Raw genomic sequence first — 25,183 nt, forward strand, 5'->3', positions numbered from 1 at the left:
ATGGGAATAAAAGACCAGACCCTCTCTGCAAACTCAACACTAGTCTTCCACCCTGCTTTGACTGCTAGGTACCAAACATAACCAGGAATTGAAAGAAAAGCAAAGAAAAGCTCTTGTCTTCCAAGCTCTTGTCCTCCCRTGCTCTCTAGGAAAATATTAAGGAAATATTACTGTGTCATTCACTTCCGCCTTCTAAATTAGTGCATGAATTATTTTGGTCTCATACACTGGATGACTGAAGAAAAAAAAAAACCAAAAATCACCCCCTTGTACTGTGCTCCAGTTCAGTCAGTGTCTAAAGCCATTAAAACTTTTTCAGATAAAAATGATTAATGAAACATGAGCATTTTGAAGACTATCATTACTCAGGTSACCAGCCACTCAATCTACTTATATRCTTCATTTGARGAAAATTTCCTTTAACTTCAGAGCAATGGTGAGAAGGATATGATTCTAGTTCCAGCTATTCTCTTAGGGACTCCGGGCACGTATTTTGTGCTCCCATCTCCTCATTTGCCACCACACAAACAGCAGAGCAGTATCAGGAGCCTTAATTCACTACTGTCTGCAGGACACAGATTATCTACTGCAATATATGTAAGCAGAGATATTTTCTTTGTCATTACACATCTGATGTTGCATGAGAATGTAATAAAGACAACTGTGGGACTGCAGGGTAATATGCCCACATACAAATTGGTCTGATGTGGAGAAATCTTTGTTGGGAGGCAGCCTTAAGCCTGGATGGAGCAGGCCCCACTATATATCAACACATATTTACAAAATGTATGTTACGTATTTGTAATTCCTTTATACTGAAATATGTAAAAATAAACACAAAACAACTCGTTCTGTACTTGCCACAGCTAATTTTGTTAAATAGCAGTATCAGAATCACAAACASACATTATAACTACATGGAAATACAACAGAGAAGCTTCAAGAAAGAGTTATTAAAGCTATCCAGACTAATCTGACAGCATCAAATGGAAAGGAAAAAAAACTACAAGTTACACAGAAACACAGGGATCAGCATGTCAAAACTGACAAAGCCTGGCAAACAAACTGAAGTTCAGAAATTAAATACTTCTCAATCAATTAGTAACATAGATTTATACAATACAAACAAAAGCTCCAGAAATGCACTGACTCCTKACACCCAGCACCTGCACTCTTGTCTCCAGGGCAAGGGTGATCAGTTTATGAACAGCTCAGAAACAGTCTAAGCAAAACTTCGGAGATGGTGTTGCATTTCTGGCCTCAGGCCCAACTCTGCAAAAAAGCCACGGGACTTGACACAGCTCAATCAGTGAAGAATATAATCCAACWCAGAAGCCAAACTTATTTCTGACCAGGGTCAACCTCAGTCATCAGCATCATCAAACTGGCCCTTCTCAACTGTTCTAACTCGTGGTGGAAAAACAACACAAGGTGTGTGGCGACACATTGGGTTGTAAAACCAATCCTCTTCCCACACATATGAGCCCAAAAGATTATTTTCCTCAAAGCTTCCACAGCAGAAATCATCAGCATCTAAAGAAGATAAAATAAAAGGTTTAAACCRTGGGAGATACTTAGAAAAGTAGTGGTATAGTGAAGTTTATTATGGAAGTCTTTATGTAGCACATTATTATGGAGACTACTTTTGTCCATGGGACTGATCATGTGCACTACCATTTAGGAGGATCAAGCTTCAAAGAGCCCAAACAACGTCAAACAAACAAAAAAAGCCACCCAAAAAAACTACAGTAAAAGCAACAAACCATACTCAGAGACTAATTCTCCGTTCCAAGAATTCCATGCTCTAGAGAGGGATTACAGTGAACAATCTTGAATTTTCTTGAAGAATTTTTACACAAAAAAAGTTACATTCCTGCACTCCATGTACCTTCCTCTTTTGCTTCAGAATAACAAAGATACACCACTGGGAACTTGCTTCACCAGAAAAACTCAATATAAACAGAATTCTCCTCTTTACCATGCCAATCCCTAAGAATTGTATTGCTCAAGCAAGAGTTTCATCTTAACTCCAACCACCACCTTTGAATTCTGTATTTGACAACAAAATTGTTCACATACCCATGAGGTCAACACAACACATTGCTTCCCAAAATAGAACATGGAGTTATTTAAACACATTCTCCTGCAAAAGGGCAGCCATCTACTATCCAAAATTCAAATGAAACACATGTAAATGTGTACTCACCATAAGGACTACGTGTAGACTCCTCCAATTCTTTATCCCAGTCCTCCGCCTCATACCCAGAAGCATCTTGCTGCCCTGGAGACTCAGAGACTTCATCCCACAAATCCATGACACCGTATGTATTGCACCAGTCATCATCAGGAGAGCCACTGACATCCCCTTCATTGGGAGAAGTAGAGGCAGATTCATGTGCTTCAGACTTGCCATCAGGAACATTGGGAATACTCTTCGGTGAGCATTCTAAACCCAACAGAAAGCACCAACAGATACACTCAGAAATTAAACCAGAACCATTAAATGCTCAGCAAACACTAATTCAGAGAGGTACACAAATGTACTTTGTGATGATTAATCTTATTAAAATATATGCCGTTTCCTATATATGTAATATCACTACAGAGCGGCTTCACATTTTACATGCTGGGGATGAGGGGACCATAACACCAGCCCAAATCAGGATTTTCCACAGACTGGTGTTGGAAAATCACTCTTTAAACTAGGGCAAAGGACCCAGCAATCTTGTTTCACCATATTCACCCACAGGTATTAAAAAATAAAATAAAATAAAATAAAAAGGTAAGTTCTGGTTTAAAAAAATTCAAGTACACCTAGGCATACACCAATAAACTACATTATTAAAGAGGCATTTCCCATATAACACCAAAAGGTTTTAAGTATAGTWCTCAAGTAAAGCACAAGTTTCAATATTCACCGTCTGCTTTGTTTKGTCCTACCTTCTGTGGGCTGCGAGCTTATAGCTTCTTCCTCATTTATAAGCTCTTTCCCCTCAGAGGTTGCGGCCTTATTGGCAACAGCCATCACCTGCGAGGCAATTTWAAATAATTAGTAACACCTGTCATTGGTCACGAAACCTCTACCATMTTTGAGTGCTCCCGAGCGCCTCCTTTTGTTCCCTTGATGAATTACAGGTTTAGAAACAAACAGGCTTTTCAGTTCTGAAGGCAAATAGAGAGGGATGGCCAAATCTGGTGCTGCCATCGGTCACCCCTGGCATTATCAAACACAGAATAGCTCAGCTCTTCACTCACCCCCCACAAACGCGGCCCAAATGTGCCCCTCTGAGATAAGCGGCAGGGGTAATGAACACAAAAGGAGTGGAAAAGGTACTAAAGCTGAATCAACCGTTCCACAAGCCGAGGAGAAAGGAGCGGGCCGGACCCTCCAGCTGCCCTGAGGGGCTGCACCAAGATGGACGGAGAGCAGAAAGAAACCCTCAGCTGCTCTGAGGGGCGCACAGGGAGAGGGAAGGCGAATTCTCCTCACGCTTCCACTGGAACGAGAAGGAACCGGCGGCGGCCGCGGTCGGTGACCGAGGGCAGGGCGCGGACTCCGGACGAGCCCTCACGGCGGCCCCGCCGCTCCCCGGGACCCCCGAACCTCCGGAGCCGAGCGCGGGCCTGGCCTGAGGGCACCACCGACAGCCCCGGGCAGTGTCAGCCGGCCGGGCTGTGCCCAAGGACTGGGTGTGACACCGGGGTCAGGGGCTGGTAAAGACTGGGGACTTGCTCCCGCTCCAAGCTCCGTGCCCGCAACGCGCCCGCCCACAGCGCCCACCGTGCACAGCCCCGGAATCACCGCACCCATTSGGCGGGAAAGACCTCCGACATCATGAGCCAACACTGCCATGCGGYGCAGACTGCACCCGGGAGAAATGCAGGCGTAAGAGCGCTGACAAAGCACATTTTCACTCATGAAGTTGTAAAGTATCAATACCTCTCAAGGCTGGGTGGAGCTTTCCCCTCGACAAAACTTAATTTCCTTCCGGCCTCGTGGTAGCAGCATGCTCAGAGCATGAGGAGACAGGAAGCACCTTGGCTGTGGTAGGTGTCGAGCCTATGTGCTCTCAGAAAATGTTTATTCCTCGAGAGAATGGAAAAGTTCTGCGAGGAACCAGAACAGCTGAAGGAAAAGGGGCCACTTTCTGAAATAGTAGAGTTACTAGCTTTGTTGGACGTTAAAAATTCCAAACTTTGTACTTAAAAGCCTTTAATTGTGCAATGGAAGAAGGAAGAAGTGATTCAGGGGAGGGACTAACAGCAGGGAAGGAGGGTGTAAGTGATAACCAGTAAGGAAATCTCTGTCAGAGAACTAGTGGGGATATAGAAGATGGCCTGGCTAAAAGCTTGGGAAACAAAAAAAAGCAAGATGTACTTCAGATCTGGTCACAGGAGCAATCTTGCCATGCTGCTGCTCCAAACTTTGTTTCCTGCTAGTTAAGTTACTGGAATTGATTGCTTGAGAGGAGCAGCAGTTTCTGAGTGCAAAATCAAGAAACATTGCCCAGTTTGTTATTTTGTCACCCTGCAATTACTGGGAAATGGCACAAAAGAACATTTGCTGCATATTCCTGTATCTTCCCTGTATTTCTGTTGGTCCAAGGGTGGCATTTATGTTGATTGCTCAGGTTTGTGTTGATTGCTCAGGTTTGTGGCTCTGTGAACAGCCAAGGACACCACTCTTTCAAAAAACATTACCCGCTTTTTAGGCATGGTGGACAAGAAGTTGAAGTGTAGATCAGAACTTTCTGCTCCCCCCTCAGGGACATTGCTAACAGATCTCAGCTTCCCTCTACCCTTCCCCGCTCTCAGGATGCARACACCAATGCAAGGGGGCTGCAGAGGCTGTTTCTTTTTTTGTTCTGAGGATTATGGATGATTGCAAGGCCAGGAAACAACAAATTCTGCATTTTTACTGATTTTTGATTGCCTGATGAAAACTGTCCAACTTTCCATTATTTAACTTCCTAAAATAAAAAGATCACCCACAGGTGTAGTTTCCAGGGGTTTAGTTTGGTTTTTTTTACATTCAGGTGCTGTAATATTAGCTTTCAAGAGTGTAAAAACAYCCTTCATGTTGCACTGGATCTAACTGAATGTTTAAGCCAGATGGAGTTTGCTCTCAGAAGTCTTTATGGAAACACCCTCAGAGATTTATTTTCTCTGACTGTGCACTTGAACCTGCCCCTGGCAGAATCAACACTAGAAATGACTGCAACGGAGATGATTTTTTTTGTCACATAAAATGTGAAGAAGGTAAATTTTAATAAAATCCAGGAATATATTTACCTTTGTACAAAGAATTTAAAAAATGCAGAGTTATGTTCTAATTATGTATAGTTTTTCATAAATGTCCAGTTTGCAATAAAGTGTATTTAGAAATAAAATCTTCCACCAGGTCTCCCTGCAACATCTTCATAGCTCGCCAGTGAATGCTCCCACAGTTTTCTGGTTTGCCTTGGGGATGATTTAGCTCCTCCTTGATATAATCCAGCCAGAGGTCTTTAAAATAAAAATGGAAGTTATGGTTAGATTTTGGTTAGGTATTACTTAACAAACATACAAGCCTAACTAGAAATTCTCTTGTTAATGGAGCAAGGTTTACTTTGTGAAATCTGATGTGAGGAGCAAAACCCTAGGTTCTGTTCCCAGCTGGAACAGTGATGTCTTCAGAAATAATGCAACAGTAATTGTACTTTCTTGAAGGGAATATTTCAGAAATCTGGATTATAAATATATAGCTCCATACTGTTCATAAATCCAAATTAAAAGTGATACACATCTCTTAGGCCAGCCAGTGTCAGAACCTGAYTTGCTCCCAGTTGTGCTGAAGCCATTCCACTGCCAATGACCCTGGGCTGAMAGGGGAGGGTCCCTGCAGTGTCCTGCACTTAATGGCACAGAAGAAATAAGCTCCACTCTGCATGACAGCAAGCACAAGGGCAGAACAAACAGCTACCTTTTGAAATGGATGGAAATAAAAGAGGCAGCACTGAATGAATGAATAAATAAAAAAAATTACTGGAATCCCCTTACCAGTATTTGTTGAACCAAATTCCCTCAAGGCACGTTCATAGTATTCTCTCAGATGAAGCATTTTGCAGGATTCCTAACAAAGGAAGGTATTAAAAGGCCATTTATTTTGTACAGAAGTGAATCTGCAGCGTGATTAGATTCTGACAAAGGAAGAGAGTCATGGCAATTACATGCACACACTGCTGAAGATTAGTTACCATGGAACTTGGGTTTGTATCACATCCTGTGAATCAACTRCAGAGGACAAACATGAACTGATCAGACTAACACCACTATTCTGTTTCCTTCCTATTTAAATYCCGAGTTAGAACTGTATTTTACAAATACAAGGCACTACTTGGATAGTCAACAACTTACTTGCTCCTTTTCTATTTGGATCATTTTCCTGAAGAAGTCCAGTGAAAATGGACGATTTTCACACAGGCTGAAATAAAATAGGTAATTTTAAATTTCAGGATTTTTAACACATACCCTAGAACAATCAGGTTTGAAGGYTTTGTTACCTGGTAAAGAGTTTTTTAACTTTCTTGTAACCACCRTTTCTGTAAGTCCAGTCAAGATACATTTCTTTCATAGTCACAGATTCAGCAGGAGTTGTGGCATGTAAGGATCTCTGCAAGTTTAAAAGGGAAAAAAATCCAAAACAAAAAATGAACCCATCACATAACCTACAATTAAATGGTCCAATAAATGCTTCTCCCCAGTCAAGCATTTGACAACAAGATCTCCTAGGTCTAAAATACTTTTCTCCTATGATATACCATATAGCTGGAACTGGCACTTCCATAAAATCCTCCATGCAGAGGATTTCACAATGCTTTACAAACACCTGGATTCAACCTTCTACCTGAAATAYGTGTTTTATGTTGTAAATGGGAGGRAAAAAACACAACACAACATGCCAGGCAAACAGRAAATGTTTTGCCCTATGCTGTTGAGGAAATTCATAGCGAGATTGAAGTCCCYATTCTGATCTTGAGTTTTCTGTAACAAGACTGATATTTTCACACAGATAGGAAAATTCTCTTTTCCATGTTCAGATAGCTRTCTGAAAACAGAGCAAAAATTCTAGACCAGAAAGTAGGAGTCCATCATTTGTGCTTACAAATATCCATATGCCTTAGAAGTACTGGGAATGACATTTGTGCCTGTAAGTCTATGTCCAAATGGTTTTGACACAATTTTAAGTTTTTAAGTTTTGCTTAAAATTCGTTGATATCAACACCTCCACAAAGGAATTGCAGTGTAAAGCATTTGTTGCATGTTCCATGAACACACATTGTTCCATTTTATTTACACAGACATAAAAGCAGATTTTGATTAGCCAAGTACCTGGTAAAGAGCTTCTGTGTCTTCCTTGCTGTTTGTSCCCTCACTCCATTCCACCCAGAGGGTCCACAATGGCAAAGTGCCCTGCAAGGTCAGCAAACACATCAAATGGTTGAAATACAGTGACTGATTTACAGAAAGCAGCACAACCATCAGGTTTCCTGCCACAAAAAATACCCTTTGGACACAGCTCTTGCAAAGACAGCTTTGAACTGCATACTGAAATCACTTCTCATTTCACTTCTCACTTACAGGACAAATTATCCTTAGCTGGACAGYTGTGTTGCCAAGGATGAGAAGTAAGTTCTGCATCACTGAGCACTGCAGTGCACAAAGGTGACTTCCAAGAAGAAGGAAAGGAACAGACATCATCCTGTTTCCTCCCTCCTTGTGCCAAGGGTTTGAAATGGAAAGGAGTAGGAGAGCACACAGCTAATTCAAGGCTTGAAATACCACAAAGGCAAATGGTGTATTGSGACAGTGAAGAAAGGGAAACCCATTTTTCAGTTGAGACACAAATATCAGCAGAAAAATATGCAGAATGTCACCTGTAAGCATTCAGACTTTAAACGTGCAAATTTTAAGTGAATTTACAATTCCCTAATACTTGGTAATTCAATTTGCATGTGAAATGTCAAGTCCTTATTTTTGACCTTAAAAATATTAGGGACTTGAAATGCCCTCTAAAAACAAACAAAAAAAAAAACCAAAAGAACCAAGCATCAGAAGCTTCTGRCCCAAGATGAAAGCATGCACAAACCTTAGATTTCACATGTTTAATGGCTTCTTCAAAACATGGAGTGACATCGTCCCTCTCCAGCTGGATCAGCACCTGCAGCCTCATCTGCCACRTTTCCACGGACTGGCTGAAGTGCCTGGTAGCAGCTTCTGCCACCTCCACAGCCTTCTCAGAGAGGCTGGAGTCCAGCAACAGCTGAACCTAAAACCCAGCAGATATAACTTTGTTAAAAAGCAGGGCTTTGAACCAATRTTGTCCATCTTTGTGTCAAAATGGCAAGGACAGGCATACAAACCATGCAGGAAAGCCTCAGGATTTATTTCCTCATCAATTCTTACCCACTGCTGATAGAGAGCTTCTGGCAGCATACTTGTCTCATGGGCTTTGCTGAACACACTCAGTGTCCTCTCCAGCCTCTAGAACCAACAGAGAAGGAAAAAGAAAACAAGCATTATTCCTGTATGTACCAGATCTCAGGATTTCAAGAAGCCCASTGGATTGTGTATCAACATGTCAGTGAATATCTAATTGCACATTACGTGTCTAAAGCTTTGGGTACCTGCAAATGTTCCAAGATAAAGTGGAAATCTGAGCAAAGAACAACACTGCAATGTTCTTTTAGTGTAGTGCAAGGGAACCAAACTGCACAGGATAATCAGTTAATTCACCAAGTCATACCCAAGCAGAGATGCATACTTAAACTGCCCACGTGCCAGAGTGATTTGCAGGATTAATTTTAATTCATACTTTCTTTGAACAAGCACAAGTTTAAAGGACTCCTCAGTGAACTTTAAAGATTCCCTCCAACSCAAACCATTCTATGACTCCATGATTAACTCCATGATTCCAGTTTTAGCTTCCATCCAAAAAGGTCCCTGTAGTTTACTGACAAGGCTGGTTTATGCCCAGGTTAATCATGTTCAGGCAGGCTACGTGTGAGCCTGGCAGTAAAAGTGATCCCCCAGATGGAGACTAAATTATTTTTAATGATTGCCACAAGTAAGTGTTTTTGATAAAATTCAAAATATTTTTGCTTATCTGAGGAATTACAGAAGTTAATAAAATAGGAATGATTTGTTCGTATGATTTCCTAATAAGCTTTTACCTTTTGCTTTAATTCTTCACTGTTGGTTTTTCTGTTGTATCTCTCTAAGCAGCAAGTGATGTAACATTTCCACATGTCCTCTGTAGAAGCAAAGGCATTTCCACATTTTACAGGACACAACAGTAAGCACAARTATTTGTCTTTATGAAATACAAAGATACAAATAACACAAAATGTTAATGCCAACTTTGTTTTAAAATGTTCTATTACAAAAGAGGCCCTAGATTTATACCATTAACATTTTTACATGGCTCCCCAGTCCAAGCTGCAGGCAGTAATTCTTTGTAAAAGAGCATCAAGCTCTTAATTCAGCTGAGGCTTTTAAAGATCCCTTCTAACCCAAACTATTTTATGGCTTTAAAGGCTACAGCAGTTTGAGACCACTCCACAAACAGCTGCTAAACAACCTCCTTTCAGAGGAAGGACAATGCCAGATGTTGAAGCTAGATCCACTCCACTGGCAACTCAAGACCATTGCTCACTCCCAGCTAACCAGCAATACAGTCACTCTTTCAATTAAGCAGCAGAAAATAACCCAAATAACACATAAAATAGATCCCAAAATGTCGCATCTAAAAACTGCTTGCCTTCTCTTACTTATGGTAGAGCCTGCCTTCAACTTCTTCAAGACTTTTACAGACTGCTTAGGTACCAGAAAAAACTTRAAATGCAGGCAGAACATTTCACCTGTTGGGACTGCTCTGACAGCTTCATCAAAGACTGCACAGCACCGTTCCTCTCTCTGGGCCATTTCAGATACTTTCTTCTGTTTTGTGGTGTTTTCTGTGGGCTGCAGGGACCCCAGCTCCAGCTCCCGCCGGGCCATGTAATCCCATGTCAGGGGATCATCAGCGTATTTGGTCTGCAAACTAAACACAACATGTTTGTAACAGCCCACAACCACCACTCTTCATCTGCAGGTGTGTTTAAGAGGGTTGTTAAATTGGTATAGAAATGTACTTTATTGCTAAGTAAATACCAGAGAAAAAATCATTTTCCTTTCCACAAGAGGAAGAAAAAACATTCGCTTGAAAAAAAAAATTATTCTCCAGAAATAACATGACCCAGACAGGCAACTGTCAAAAGAGATCCTTCTCATGAGAGGAACAACTGGAGAAACAAAAGATGCAAAAAGCCCACAAAAGTATGCAAGGAAAATCCACAGTTCCCTCAGTGAATTTACAGAAACTAACTGCAGTAGTTATCACTGACAACTGTATTTTATCTACATCTTCTTAGCTTTTTCAAACCCTTTCTGAAGTCAGATACAATTATTCTTTTCTCAAGATCATGCTTGCCTCGTCTTTAGTTTTTCTTAAAGGACTTCACATAAGCCTTAACACTACTTCCCTAGAGGAACAGCCTTTAGTTCTTAAAATCCAGTAATCCACTATAAATCAGAGAAATAATGTTTCTTAAAAAACAAACCAAAATAAAATAAAAATACAATACAAAGCCACAACTCACCTTTCAAGAATTTCCTTTTGCAAATCTTGGGTAAAATCAAAGAGCTTTGCAATAGAGAGCACAGCCAGCTGGAACTCAACACCTACATTTCAWGAGGAGAAAAAACTATCAAGTGGAGTATTTGCTAAAGAATTCCTCAACATATTATATCAATTGCACACTTTGCATTTCTGTAGCTTGGTTCCACACTTGCAAATTTAATCAGMACCTCCTCTCCTCCCTCACTTGACTGCACCATGCAAACATAAAATGCTCCACACTCAGGACAGATCTCTCTCCAAAGCTCCACAAAATAGAGGTCCAGGAATTGTGTCCATCTTGTATCTCCACAACTTACTTTGGAAAATGCCACATGCCATGATTTGACMTGTTTCCCAAAGACATCTGCTACTAGTTTGCAGTTATTTTACCCAATTCTCTCAATAAAATGCTTTTTTTTAACCAAGCCTGCCTAGTTTAGAATGGTTTGTTATCAGTCTGAATTCTTACTTCTTTGCCACTAGTGGTAGCTGATTAGTTGTTATCTAATGTTCAGCAAAATAAAAAAGGTGTGTAACTCTGAGCTGTCCTTCATTTTTCTTTTTTAAACAATYAAGTTTTGAGACTGTACCCAGCACTGGGCCTCTTCAGCCCTAAAGTTGGAAGATGTGTTGGCCTGCAGGAAAGATGTGAAATCAGAACTATCAGCACCATTAATTGACATTCTGGCATTATTTAGRTTCTACTGAAGAAATGGGGCATTTGAAAATGGATCTTTGTGTGTGCATGGAAGTGAGGTCTATCAGCAGTACCTACTGCAGAAATTGTTAAAGCTGACAATTTTCCTAATGAGTAAGTACAAGAAATATTCACTCACCTTTAATTTTCTGAGAAGCYTCCCTGTAGACGATGCGAGCCATTTCCCCATTGAGAATTTCTTCAGAGTAATTGAATTCCCCCTGAAATATCAAGCATATTGTTGAAGAAATTATAGTCCTTTCTCAGCTATCATTTTTGCCAACAGGGAAAAGAAAATCAGAATATATTAATGTTTTTCTTCATGAAAGTCTATTTTTATGTAGTTTGCACAACTACAAAAAAATACCATAGGAAGGTCAACGATTCCTTTCTGGAAATTACTATTAATTTTCAGACTGGGGAATGTAATAAAAGATTTACAAATGCAGAGAAAACATAAATGTATGAAATATTTAAGCTGAGTATCAGCAAACACTTGAAAAGCTCCCCACGTGCAGGACATGAACAAATACTTTCTCTAAGCCATGGTCAAATAAATTATTAATCCAAAACTGTGAATTTCAACATGGAATACACAAGTAGGCAGTATCTCTTAAGTAAGTTTAGCTGACCTACCAAATCCATCTTWGCTTGTTCAAATTCTTTCTTCTCTTTCCTCTGTTTTTCAGCATGCATAAGCTCCATTCTGAAATACTGCAAGAGTGACAACAAAATGAAATTACTGCAGGGATAAATCATAAAAATGTAAGTCCACAAACAGAGTAAAACAAGCTCTCAGGAGCTACAAATCAGGATTTTGCCACATCACACATATGTCCTACAGCCTTGGTTTTCAAAGGTTTGTGCAACTACCTCTACTGCCCAGTGCCCAGAAATTTCCCACARGTAGCAGTGATCTTTTTTCAGTCATTCTTTAAACCTTAACTTGCCCTCAAAGAAAACCAAGCTCCTCAACAAAGATTGGGGATGCCAGACTAACTATGTCCTAGCAGACCTTAACAGTACTTTAGAAAGGAGTTTTGGAGTTGTTTTCCTGCTAATGAAAAAACAAGATCTGGGAAATGTGCTGAACTGATTTGCTCTAATGGATCAAATAAGTCATAGAAGAAAAACAGGAACTCACTTCTTGATAAAGTTTAGGGCACTCTGGATGGAAGCGCAAAGCACGAAGGAACAAGTGCCTGGCACTTTCTGATGACAGTCGTGTCTCCATTTCCCACTTTGCTGCCATAATCCATAGTGCTGCAACAGGTGACACAAATACATTTATTTAACCTCTCAACATGAGCTCAGCATTGGAATAAGACTGATTATCTCCTATGTAAAACCATAAAGCAGCCGGGCAGACCCAGCAGGTTTAATCTGGTTTAGCTACAGATCTRATGATGTCTTCAGAGCCCACAGCAATCACAAGCGTTCAACATCTCACTTCTGATACATCTATGTAGTCCCCTGTCTGCCTGGGAACTGGTCATTCTGACCTACTTCACATCCCCTTACCACTGCTCAGCACAACCCCTGTTAGAGCCCTTCTCTCTGAAGCAGCAGCAAGGCAAAAAACAGAGTAGGAATTTTTACCCCAACAGCTTGAACGGAGATCCACAAGAATTTAAACCAACACCATTCAATCTGTGCTGAGGCATTTATGCAGCACTCACCRTTGTGTTATTTACCTGGTTTATTGGAATGAATGGCCAACATGGTAGAGAACACCTTGCTGAGTTGATGTTTTGAATTCTGTAAAACAAGTAGTTTTGTTTCACCCACTCTAGTACTGAATTCAACCCCCGGCATCAACATTTCATTAAAATAGACTAGAAGTTGTGGTATAATTGCTCTGGAAAGGATGCTTCTCTGCTACTTTAGCTTCAGTACAAAATGTATTTGCTCAATAGTGACCAGCATTTAAATGTCACCAGATTAGAGTAGCATGGCTAACTCAAATTTTCTGAACCACACAGCCAACACAAACGTTACCCAAGTCCCAAACTCATGCCCTCTTTTGAGGTAGAGACTGTATTTTCCTTTGGYCACCTCCACTACCATGCAAAGTCACCTTATTCAGTACAGAAATGATAATACCTGAATGCTGGTAATTATGTGAAGCCTTGCACAGATAAATTTACCAAGTACAGAACTGCCACAATTAGACTTTTCACCATAGCATTTGAAGTCCAAATGCACCAAGAAATATTTGGAACAAAATCACAATTCACAGACAGGTGAGGCATTCACTCTAGAGAAGGTATAACCGATATTCTGGCTCTCACAAACCTACTGGTACTCCAGATTTAATGCAGTCAGCCTTATCTTTGCCCCTGTGAGCAYCAGATTTTATACTAATTCATTCTGAGTCAAACTCTACACTTACATACASTGAAAATCCCAAGCAGCTCCAACAATATGATCAAAATTATTTCRGTGTTATAGCATGTGGCAGTAAAGTGTGTACCCCTGACTTTAAATCGAGTTTCAGGTYTGTGAATAAGCACCTATGCAGTATCTCAGCCTGGGTAAGATCAKGTTTTGAAAACTTACCCACTGCTTGCAAAATGCAACATGAGAAAGCCAGAGCTGGACATCATCCTGTTGGAAATGAAAAGAGGAAGAGAATCAACCTCACAATGTACAAAATCAYTTGTACTCTGACAATCAACCAACACACTCTGGGTACAATGACCTGGCATGCAGAAAAAAAAGTATTCTGAATCTCAGTACAAATAAACTTACTTTCCATTTTCCTGTAGCTCGGTTGAACAGGCTGTGGACTCTTTGCAGAATAGAGTGTTCAATTTCATCCTTCTTAAATGAGTATCCAATGCGCTACGAAGGAAAAAAACATTCAGTTTATTGCAACAGAAAATTTGGCACCAAGTATTTTGCACTCTTAATAACTGTCAAACTTACTGCTCTTCTYTTCTTGATCAGTTCCAGCAGATTAACTTCATACTAGAATGGGAAGAAAAAAAAACATTTAAAAGCAAGTGATGAGGCACATAAAAATAAGGCAAGAAAGTACGGATCAAGTTTGTTATAGATGATCAGGTGGACTAGAAACATTACAGGTAAGAACCATAAGCAGTAATTTTTGGTTGAGTCTAAGATTCCTAGCCCTGCACAACACCCAAAATCTCACCCTGTGCTTTAGAGCATTGTCCAAACACTCCTTGAGCTCTGTCAGGCTCCAGGCTGTGACCATTCCCTGGGAAGCCGGTTCAGTGCCCAATCACTCTTTTAGGAACTTTTTCATAATACCCAACTTATTAATTCCACCTAACTACAATTTGCACAGCACATCAGGGAGCTGGGAGCTCTACATCCCTGGAGAGACAAGAAACTACAGAAAATGGTCACAACACGAGAAAAGTCTGTCTGATCCCAAACTCAAACACCAACTCCTGGCCACGCTTCATGCTCTGGTACCAACAACAGCTCACAGGAGAACACCAGGGACCAGATGGGGAGGGGTCTCCGTTTTCTGAATTGTTTCTAACGTGGGTCACTACAAAACTCCTTGGGTCTGACTGAGCTGGATCTGCATCGAGAAATGCCTTGTTCTGCTGCTCGATAAAGCCTACCTGGATGTAATTAATGAAATCCTCCTTCCGTAGCGCTCTCCGCTGGATTTTGTACTCCAGAGCCGAGGYTTTCCTCAGGACGGCCCTGCGGGAACGGGAGATCAGCACCCGGAGCGCTCCCGGCCGCACCACGTGCGCTCACCGCCCGCCCCGGCCCCGGCCCCGGCCCCGCTCACCGGATCTCTTTGCGTGTGAAGAGCCCGACCCGCTCCAGCTGCTCGAGCTCCGGGATGCGATCCTCCAGCCGCTGCTCGATGCGCTCCGCCATGGCCCCCGGGGCTCCGCTGTGCCCGGCCCGATCTGACCCGGCACCGCCGCCGCTTCCGCCCGCTGCCCGCGCCTTTCCGCGGCCGCCGCGCCGCTCTGCCGCCCCCTGCCCGCCTGGCGGGCTCAGAACCGCACCGTCTGAACCGAATCGTTCGGGYTGGAAGGGAGCTGGAGATSGCCCAGTCCGCCCCCTGCCCGCCTGGCGGGCTCAGAACCGCACCGTCTGAACCGAATCGTTCGGGTTGGAAGGGAGCTGGAGATGGCCCAGTCCGCCCCCTGCCCGCCTGGCGGGCTCAGAACCGCACCGTCTGAACCGAATCGTTCGGGYTGGAAGGGAGCTGGAGATSGCCCAGTCCGCCCCCTGCCCGCCTGGCGGGCTCAGAACCGCACCGTCTGAACSGAATCRYTCGGGYTGGAAGGGAGCTGGAGATSGCCCAGTCCGCCCCCTGCCCAGGCAGGGTCACCTGGAGCAGGGAACACACGGGTGGGTTTGGGATGTCTCCAGAGAGGGAGACTCCACGACTTTCCTGGGCGGCTGTTCGAGGGCTCTGCCACTCTCCATGGAAAGACSTTCTTCCTCATGTCGAGATGGAACTTTTCGTGTTTTAGTTTATGGCGATTGCTCCTCATCCTGTCAAAAAGAGTTTGGCACCATCTTCTTGGCACCAGCCTTGGAGAAAAACACAATAGTGTCGACCAGGCTGAGTGATCGGACAGCAGCCTAGAGCCTACTCCAGCACTTTGCTTCCTSATGGGATTCCTCCAGGACAAGTAGCATCTCTCACATGGCACCTTCCTTCTTTACAYCTTCCAAATTTCTAAGAAAAAATCCTCTACTGTGTGGGTGGTGAGGCCCGGCACTGATTGCCCAGAGAAGATGTGGATTCCTCATGCTTGGAAGTGTTCAAAGCCAATTGAACGGGGTTTGGAGTAACCTGGGATAGTGGAAGGTGTCCCTGCCATCGCTCCTCCCTGGGGGAAAAGGCAGGAGTTTGTCTCTGAATAAAATGGTAGAAGGGGAAGAGGCAGTAGTAGCATTGACACACTGAATTGCTGAGCAAGAGTGTGATTGGATTTACTGCACTGGATTGTTTCATTTCATTTGAATATTTTTGCATCTGAGTGCATGATTTTATACTATAAAAGCATTCTGTACTTGGATCAAATCTGTCATGGTGCACATAAATCCCAACATGTAAATGAGAACACCACATGCAGTGTAGGAGTTATGAATTGAAAAGGTAAATGTCAGCCATTACCTGGAAACTTCTGGAAAATTCTATCTTCTTGCTSTCCTCTCTCTTTAACCATTCAGCTCCTCTTTGGCTGCAAACCAGCAATAACTGCGATAGAGAACACCAACATAAACAACTGAGTCTTCTGAAACTTTGTTTCATTGYTCTGTCAATTGAAAATTGTTCTGTGATCAGCCTACAGTGTTCTGCCACCTGCAGCCAGTCAGGAWCTGTGAAACTCAAAACCCTCCACCAAACCATCCATGACTATTTTAATGTAGATGGTAGAGAAGTGTGTGTGCCCTCAGGGGCCACAGCAACCTTCACCTCAAATGTGCCTCCAGAATTCAGTCCCATGCACAGATCCACCAACAGGTCTGAGTTCCCCACACATTGATAACAATGGGTGTCCAACAAGGCCTCAGAAAGCATTAAATTTCTTGCTGGCACTTGTCAAAACCCCACAATATCATCCCATAGAAGCACATAGGCACAGCACAAACCACTCTGCAGGACCCATCACTGTGGGACTCAAAGGATCAAAGAATGGTGTGCACCAAAACAATAGACTCCCCAAGTTTCCAGTTTAGGGGCCTAGTACTTCCCACTCAAAACACACAGAGTGAGTAACAATAAGATTTAAAATACTGAACTTTGCTGATGACCTCACAGGATTACTTACCAAAAAAATAGATCAAAACCTGATTGAAAACATTTTCTGTTCCCTTTAGATACCCCTTCTTTCCTGTAGATGGAACAAGCACAAAAATAAAAATGCCTTTCCTTTTCTTCCCCCAGCAAAACAATCCTTAGAACAATTAACATAACGGACTGTCARAAGTGCTCATACCAAAGTGACAAACGCCGTGAGTGGCAGGCAAGCCCAGCCCGACCCACCAGAACACTGCATGCTGGATTTGTCATGCAAATCAAAATGGAACCTGACATGCTCTTTGTTCATTTCCCTTTCATAAAATCTACTTTAAATGCCTCCCATGTGCCTTGTTTTGGAAGCTGACATTCCAAATGCATCAGTGCAAATTAAGGGAGGGATCCATTACCAATAAAGACGTTGCGATAYAGAGAGTTTCAACAAATCTTATTGGAAAAACTGGAGAAACAAATGCTGCAGCTGGCACCTGTAGGGTCCCACAATTTGCTGCTTTTATGAAGTCTCTTTAGCAAAACTCCATCAGTGGATMCTTGCAGGAGAAGTTCTGGCAAACTGTCACAGCTTAATATTTATAGATTATATCTGCAAGCAATGGATACCTTGTGAATTAGGAATAACMACAGTGGTTTTCCTTTAAGTTTTGTCTGTATTAAAATATTTAAAGGTTAATGTGCATAAGGCAAATATTTAAATTACAAATTGATCTATATCTATCTTTTTTACTGCTGCTATTTTACTACCTGAGTGCARAAACAATTAMAGCTTTTTAGAAGATGCCCCCGSATGTACAGTATTTTACAATTAACAWGTACTTTATGAAGATGTCTTTTAAACAATGAGAGTGATGTTATGACCTCATGAAAAGAATTGGGAAGCTTCCACTAACTTCAGCTGAGCCAGTGGTTCTTCCCTTCAGGACATATTTTTAACAAAGCCCTCAAAGCATTTACTGAGCTTGTGGGACTTTGGTTTGAAAATATATGAGCACATCTGTTAATAAAACAGTTTGGAATTTACTCTSAAAAATAGACTAACCCAAACTTTGGACTAAATTAACTTCCCTAGTTTTGTAATTAAAATAATTTACATGATGATTTGGTTTCACCTCTGCCAAAACCAGCAGTCAATCAGCATAAATAGCGGTTTCATTTCTGCAATTCCACTCTTGAGCATCCAAAAATTTAAATTTAAGACTTCGCAGTTGGTCAGTTGGACTGTTCCATACCAGCATTAATCCTGGTACATGTCCTAGACACATGTTATTTTTTTCCATTCTGATAGAAAAATGCTTCTCTTTGTCAAGGCATTGCTTTACTCCTGCAGCTTGCTGGCACTTACCCTGTGACTTTAGATCTGAATCCCTCCTGGAATTTCATTCACTCATTCTTCTCTTTTTTCAACTGTAAGTGCGAAAAAAAAACCAAAATGAACAAATAGAAACATTTTCAATTAATGCCTYAACAGAACTATTACCTGATACTTTACATATCATCTCTTTAAAAAGGCAAAACTTTTACTTTCTTCTCTGCATTGGCTCTGAACTTGAATTTTTATGAATCCAATTTTTCCTCCTACTCATTTTGAGGCATTCTGTTTTGCCCCAAGATCTGAACATCTATACATAGGGAATTTCCAGTGAAGGGGAATGATGCCTCTGGAATTGTTTCCTTTCCAGTTCACATCTGGCACTCAGTACAAGATCCATCTGCTTATTCAGGGTCTCCAGAGGCTTGCACAGTAGTGGCTATGAGTGTGCCTTTTAATTTGATTTTGTCATTTGGCTGKTTGGTGAGGAGCTGACAGTCTGTCTAAATGCAGCAGGGCAGTTACAACTAGTCAGTCATCATGTCCTAGYTGCCAATTCATAACCCAGTGGAATGCCAGTCACATTTCAACAATTTAAAACTRTATCAGTCATCTCCCCTACATACTCCCAAATTGTCAACACCACAAAATATATTGCTTAATTATCTTTAATTTATTTCTTGTCTGTTGCTGGAGGTCTGGAGAGCAGTCATGCTAAGCTTAATTTACCTCACTAACCTGTCTAAGTTTGAAGGGTTAGTGAAATTGTGGCAYGGCCCTGGGTGACCTAACGATCTCATAAGTAACAATTTAGATAAAGCTGGAACTTCCCCTGCGGAAAGCTTTATATCTTTTAAAAGCAAAGATGTCAGTACTGGCATCAATGATACTGGTGCAACAAAAAGTATAAACTATACCACTTATAGATTTATTTCTTTTTCCAAAAACTGGGATTAGGATTGGTCACAATTTGCCTCCTGCTGTGTTTCTCACATCCTTCTACAGAGATGTTTTTAGCGTGGTAAAAGTACTTTGACCACAGTCATGACAACAACCAATAAAACAACTTCTGTAGAATGGATAATTCAGATTATTGTGTGCAGAATCATATCCTCTCAAGCAGCATTCCAAAAACAAGATAAACTCTTGTAAAAGCCTTCTGAAGCAACCTCTGGCATACGAAACCCCAGATAACATGATAAGACTCCTATGAAACACTCAGATAAGTTTCCCCATGTGTGAATTTTCTATATCTGTGCTAACTGGGAAACACCAGGAGAACAGTCTCTGCCCTGATCTTATCCTTCTAGCAACTGATGAAGATAAAATTCCAAATTCTCACTTTATTAATCTGTACTTCATTTARCCACAAAAGAAAGAATTGGTCCCTGTTAAAACTTATCCCTTACTTRAAGCTGAAATTAATTAGCTAACTAATTCAGTTGAGGTTTTATTTTACTGTCTATTGACATGTTCTTTGATCCTCCTGTATTTTTCTTTTTGAGTGATTGAAGATTTCATTCTTGCACTGTCAACAGATCTTTTGTTCAGAAACTTCTATTTACATCTGTAACTGACTTAATTCTCACATCTTCTCAGCAGTTTCTCTTTGATCTCAGCATTTCTGAGTTTAATCATTAAGTTTGCATCTGAAGTTTTTCAGTTGCCATATCTCTCACAGTTTCCGGGACTGAACTAAGAGAACAGAAATCCTGAAAGTTCACTTAGAATCATCTTTTTATAGTTTTGCGTAGTACACATATTGCACCTCTGAAATTACAGTATGAACTAGAATGTTTCCTACTCTATTTCCATGTATAAAGAATTTAAACTTCAAGATTTGGCATAGATTTTTTTTTTCTGTGTAGTTAGTATATTTCTGGCTCTACAGTTTAATCATCTTAAAGGTTGTCCTGCCTTTCTAGAGCAAATTAATCTATTGGGCCAGGCTTTTCACAATGCTTTGAAGCAAGTATTTTTAGTCCACTATCTCAACTGTAATGACAAACATTAATGCTAAAAAGCCACCAAGCAAAACTAAATAATTAACTGAAAATCAGGAAAAAAATGTCACTGTAGAAGAGCCATGAAGAATGTAGTAAAACATCACAAAGAAAACTCCAAGGAACAAGTCCTGAACATGCATTTTTAAAAGCAATACTGACTATTAATTATCACTGACTGTTCACCACGTGAAAGCAGAAGGAAGGTGACTCCCTGGTGCAAAACATCCTGTGCCTTCCCTTTTCACTCCCTGCAATAACTCAAGACACAAGCTGTGCATTGTGGGTGCATTAAGGTTCCCTGAGGGCCAAGTTCCTTGAGTGCTGYGCTCCTGGAATACATTTGAGCAGCTCTGTACAAAAGCAGTCCCCAGCCAAACACGTGAATGAGAATCACAAGTGGCTGCTCTGTCAATCTCTCACACACACACGGCATTCATGGCTTCACATCGGAACACTTGGGTTGCTGTGCAGGATCCTGACTCTTCCCTTTGCTGTGCTCCACAGTGCTTCCCTTACAGGAAAGCTTCTCTTCTCTTTTCTCAGTTCCCTGCTTGTAAAAGCAGGGCAGCACTGTACACTAATATGCAGAAAAGCAAACTGAAACTGAGAGCTTCCACCCCAACAGCAATATGATCCTGCCATCCCGAATACACCCTGTACCCCACCTGCTCCTGGGCTGTTACTCACAGCTGGAACTGCTCCATGATGTCACCCAGAAAGCTGGAATTGCTCCCTTTCTCCAGGTGCAATATTATGTAGCCTCTGTTTACAAGAGTCTGGGAAAACATAAGTGGGAGTTGACTTGTTTTCCAAGTAGGTAGGGAAGAGTAGCTTATCTAACAAATTCCGTGGGCAGTTACTGCTGGTCTACATCAAAACAGACTGAAAATAAAGAATATGAACTGAAAAATGAATTATAACTGTTGCAGAGGAAGTTAACTCAGCACCTAGTGAAGTTTATTTGTGTAAGTGAAAGGGGTCCGGTTTTGGAGTACAGTGACACAGATGGGACCTTGTCATCTACATGAGGTGTTTTTGTTTGTCTCGGTTCTAGAGCATTTGTGTRTCCTCACTTCTCTTGTGGAAAACCTGGTTTTGGGGGCTGGASAGGGCGTGAGAAGAACCTGGATGCATGAAAACAACAAGAAGCAAAGTTTGGGTATAACCAGAAAGTGGAGTGTGTGAAGTCCTTTCCCTACTGGATGCTCTTGAATCCTACTGAATGTGCTYGTTAGCTCAAGGCCAAAATAAAGAAACACAGGTATCCAGAMCAGTCRCTGAGAATTTGTAATTCTCARCAAGACCCTGAACACCCAACTCCCRTGYCTTAYCTRTGTGGTATAACAAYKCTYCCTAACAAATACCGACCCTGGCTTTCATGATGGTCCAAATCTSGAACCAATCCTTAACAAAGATTGATCAAAAGTTTACATTCAGGTGGTAAACAYTACTCTTTTGTTCCAAAGTTATATGGAAGATTAATTTCTCAGAAGGTAAACTGATCTCTAGTAGAATTTAGTTAGTTACTAACAATCTATATGGACAGATCCATGTTTAAAGGTGTGAGGAAAACAGTATAAATATACTGACAGAACCTTCACTTAGACAGAGCTCCAAGTATACAAGTATTTATTTCCCCTTAAAAAAAATATTTTTTTTGTGAATATTCCGGTGCTATGTCACAGTAATTTGGAGGACTGGAAGCGGAAAAGTTTAATGTGGCTGTAGGGGTACTACAGGCAACCAACAAAGTCATGTAACTATGAAACAAAGCAAAAATCCATAAAGTGCTATAAAATATGCATGTTCTTTTACATATATATCTGAAGGGGTGAAAATCGCTGCAGTTCATCCATTAAAGATGACAGGAATGCTGGGCATGCACAGGCTGCAAAGAGCCGTAGGAAAAAAGAGATTTACAAGTAGCAYATGCTTTCAATCTGCAGGAAACGAATCTGATCTTTTGGATATCAAATGCAAATCCCACTAACAGGATGTGAAAACAAGAATGGATTGACCATCTCAAGAGCTAAAATTTGACATAGCATGAAAGCCCCTCTGCCACCTACTTCTAATTTCATTTCAGGGTTTTGTTCCAACAGCAGTCCTGGTTTGCAATTGACTGCTTCTTCCCTTTATCATCTTAAACTTATTAAACTGCCCCATTCTGTTAGGATACTTTTTATCTTTATGGCAAAAAGATACAGTATCATAATCTTCTACAGTTTTAATTTTATGTGTTTATATCTATTTTAGTAAATACACTCTATTTCACTACATCTTTTTTAGACTACTTTATTAGAAAACACATTTTCCGTGTCATTTTATAAATACGGCGAACATTCTGTTACCTGATGTAGATGCACATAAGAAAAACGTTTTAATTATTTTTTAATAAATGCATCTGTAAAATTTATAGGGGTTTCATGCTATAGCTTATTTCTTCTGAAGAAACTGTTACAATTTCCATCTTTCGAAAAAGAGAGTATTTATTTTCTTGCTTCTARCTGTGCAAAGTTACTTGCTATTTTGTGCCCTGTGCTCTTTCTACCCATCCATTCTATGAAGCTCCAAATTTAGARTGAATCATAGARTMACAGAATGGTTTRRGTTGAAGGGACCTTGAAGATCYTCTCCTTCCAACCCATGCCATGGGCAAGGACACSTTCCACTAGACCAGGTTGCCCAGAGCCCTATCCAGCCTGGCCTTGAACACTTCCAGGAATGGCAAATGGTATTTCAGAGTTTTTGAGCTGCCTGTATYTCATCAATACTCTCTACTCTTTAAGGATAAATGAACAACCCAGGGCAGCAGATCTAAACAACTTGAAAAATGAAGAAAGTCTTTACCAACTAAGGAAAACGGGCTCAAGCTACCAAAGCTCTCCTGTTTTGGCAGCCAGAGGGCTCAGACACACACATGTGGTGTTGGACTGTTCTGTCTCATTCAAGGCACGAGTTGCAGCCCTGGTTCCTCTGCTCACAAGCAGATCCAACTCAATGCCAGAGATTAATTGCTGAATTATCTTTTTTACTCCTGCTTGGAAGGTTGCCCTCTGTCTCCTTTCAGTTCTGAAATTTAAAAGCAGCAAAGGCTTGGAAGCAGTTGGGAGGAAACAGGAATAAATTAGGCAATAAACAACTTCCAAGGACTGAATCACTGAACTGTGCTTATACAATATTGAAGAGCCTTTCTCACACATACTTGAATATTGATACATTTTGTCACTTGKAACAGGTGCCTCTGACCTCAAACTCAACCTCTGACAGCTAAAGATGCTCATAATTTGGGRTACTCCTGCTGTTTAGCCTGTGAGTCCAGCCTGGCAAACACCAAACATCAGAAGCATCACCAGAAGCTCCAGAGCAAAGAAATTAAATGTCAGTTCCTCAGAAATGTTGAGTGCATCAAATACCTCTGCTGCTAGGAGTGAAAGACTGGCATAAAATTAAATATTCAGCAACAAGTGGCTGTAGAGAAACTAAATAGGAAAGAGAAGATAAAGAAACTGGAATACTAAGCAGAGACAATTATGATAAGCAGGATAAAGCACGTTAACAGTATTTTAGAAATATCACTCTTTGTTTAGAGGAGGAAAATACAACGCAGGTAAAGTGGTGACAACAATGAGTTGATAAAAATGTAAGAAAAGTAAGGTTGAAGCAAAATACTGAAAAGCTTGCAGGTAACGTATATATGTCTGATAAGGGAAGGAGGGGAAAAGGGAAGAAAAGATCTTTCCAGAGTACACATGAAAGATAAATGGTGCAGCAGAAAAAGCAAAAAGAGGGGGTGGTAGTTAATAAAGACTTACCTGAACGTTTGGGGTGTATATATTGTCTTTAAATATAACAAGGTTAATTATGGACAATTGAGACATCATATTAGAATCCACTATGTCGATAATGTAAGGCACCTTTACAGCATAACTGATTTTGATATATTGTTTTAATATGTATCACAAAGTTCATTTTCTTTAACACTAGAAATGAAAAGATAAATGGAGATGGTGATGTGCCAGCACCACAGCTGTATCTGGTATCAGAATTCAAGGCTGTATTTCAAACACAGACGATTCTTACCCTACCCTGTACAATTACCCCGGAGAAGTTTTGCAAAGGAAAGCAAACAGAATGGAACGGCTGGCGAAGCCTTTTGTGTATGAGCTGCCGCAGTGCTGATAAGGACGTGATTAAATGGAGCCGCTGTTGAATTTCCCCGTGGCGCAGTTGGACTCTGGCGTTTTCTCACACGCGAGGTGCTGCCCTCAAGGCCGGCCCAGCTGTCAGGGCTCCGGCCGCAGCAACAGCGGCACAACCTGCGCTTCCCTGGGCACCAGAAAAAGGTCAGAATAAACCCACACACACTTTACCTCAGAATTCAATCTCCCTGCTCCTATGAGCAACTCCTTGTGACATCCTCTGAGAAGACCTCATGGTTAGCTAAGGTTAAAGCTACGGGATAGCAGCAGGATCTCATGGCCGACACAGTATAACCACTTCTATTACAAAATCAGTATCAATTGATACCCGAGCTTCTATTTGGGCAAATTTAGCTATTGAGCTCTGCGGGAATCAGAGCAGCCCCTCAGGCGAGAGGGGCATCAGCCACCTGTGCGGCCGCGGGGGAAGCGGGAGATGGCATGGAAAGCCCGGGCGGTACACGCAGAGCCGGGGGGGCACGGAGAGAAGGGGGTCGGGG

At 41.4% G+C, this 25,183-nt stretch overlaps 2 protein-coding genes and 1 long non-coding RNA gene across 4 annotated transcripts; all 3 read right to left on the reverse strand.

The window, feature by feature from the left end:
• Nucleotides 1-856: 856 nt before the first annotated feature.
• On the reverse strand, nt 857-3,134 carry COPRS (coordinator of PRMT5 and differentiation stimulator). Its single transcript, XM_057368799.1, has 3 exons — nt 2,941-3,134; nt 2,207-2,446; nt 857-1,533 (listed from the first exon to the last, which is right to left on the reverse strand). Exons 1-3 carry the CDS (start codon nt 3,023-3,025, stop codon nt 1,364-1,366), a joined length of 495 nt encoding a protein of 164 aa, XP_057224782.1. The 5' UTR covers nt 3,026-3,134; the 3' UTR covers nt 857-1,363.
• Nucleotides 3,135-5,222: 2,088 nt separating this feature from the next.
• UTP6 (UTP6 small subunit processome component) lies at nt 5,223-15,327 on the reverse strand. Its single transcript, XM_057368825.1, has 19 exons — nt 15,172-15,327; nt 14,996-15,080; nt 14,325-14,366; nt 14,148-14,240; nt 13,956-14,003; nt 13,091-13,154; nt 12,541-12,659; nt 12,033-12,110; nt 11,536-11,617; nt 10,680-10,761; nt 9,900-10,081; nt 9,213-9,292; nt 8,446-8,523; nt 8,129-8,308; nt 7,372-7,452; nt 6,543-6,652; nt 6,397-6,463; nt 6,040-6,112; nt 5,223-5,505 (listed from the first exon to the last, which is right to left on the reverse strand). The coding sequence occupies exons 1-19, from the start codon at nt 15,261-15,263 to the stop codon at nt 5,348-5,350; spliced, it is 1,794 nt and encodes a 597-aa protein (XP_057224808.1). The 5' UTR covers nt 15,264-15,327; the 3' UTR covers nt 5,223-5,347.
• A 352-nt stretch (nt 15,328-15,679) lies between these two features.
• LOC130575120 (uncharacterized) lies at nt 15,680-18,573 on the reverse strand. Of its 2 annotated transcripts, none has more exons than XR_008965517.1 (4): nt 18,509-18,573; nt 17,180-17,242; nt 16,522-16,605; nt 15,680-16,234 (listed from the first exon to the last, which is right to left on the reverse strand). It is a non-coding gene; the product is annotated as an uncharacterized LOC130575120 (long non-coding RNA). The 2 variants fall into 2 exon arrangements; XR_008965516.1 differs by having other exon boundaries at nt 15,680-16,260.
• Between the last annotated feature and the right edge of the window lie 6,610 nt (nt 18,574-25,183).

Source organism: Malurus melanocephalus, unplaced genomic scaffold (genome assembly GCF_030028575.1).
Source record: "Malurus melanocephalus ecotype Western Australia unplaced genomic scaffold, MMel_1.1 scaffold_98, whole genome shotgun sequence".
NCBI classification, from domain to species: domain Eukaryota; kingdom Metazoa; phylum Chordata; class Aves; order Passeriformes; family Maluridae; genus Malurus; species Malurus melanocephalus.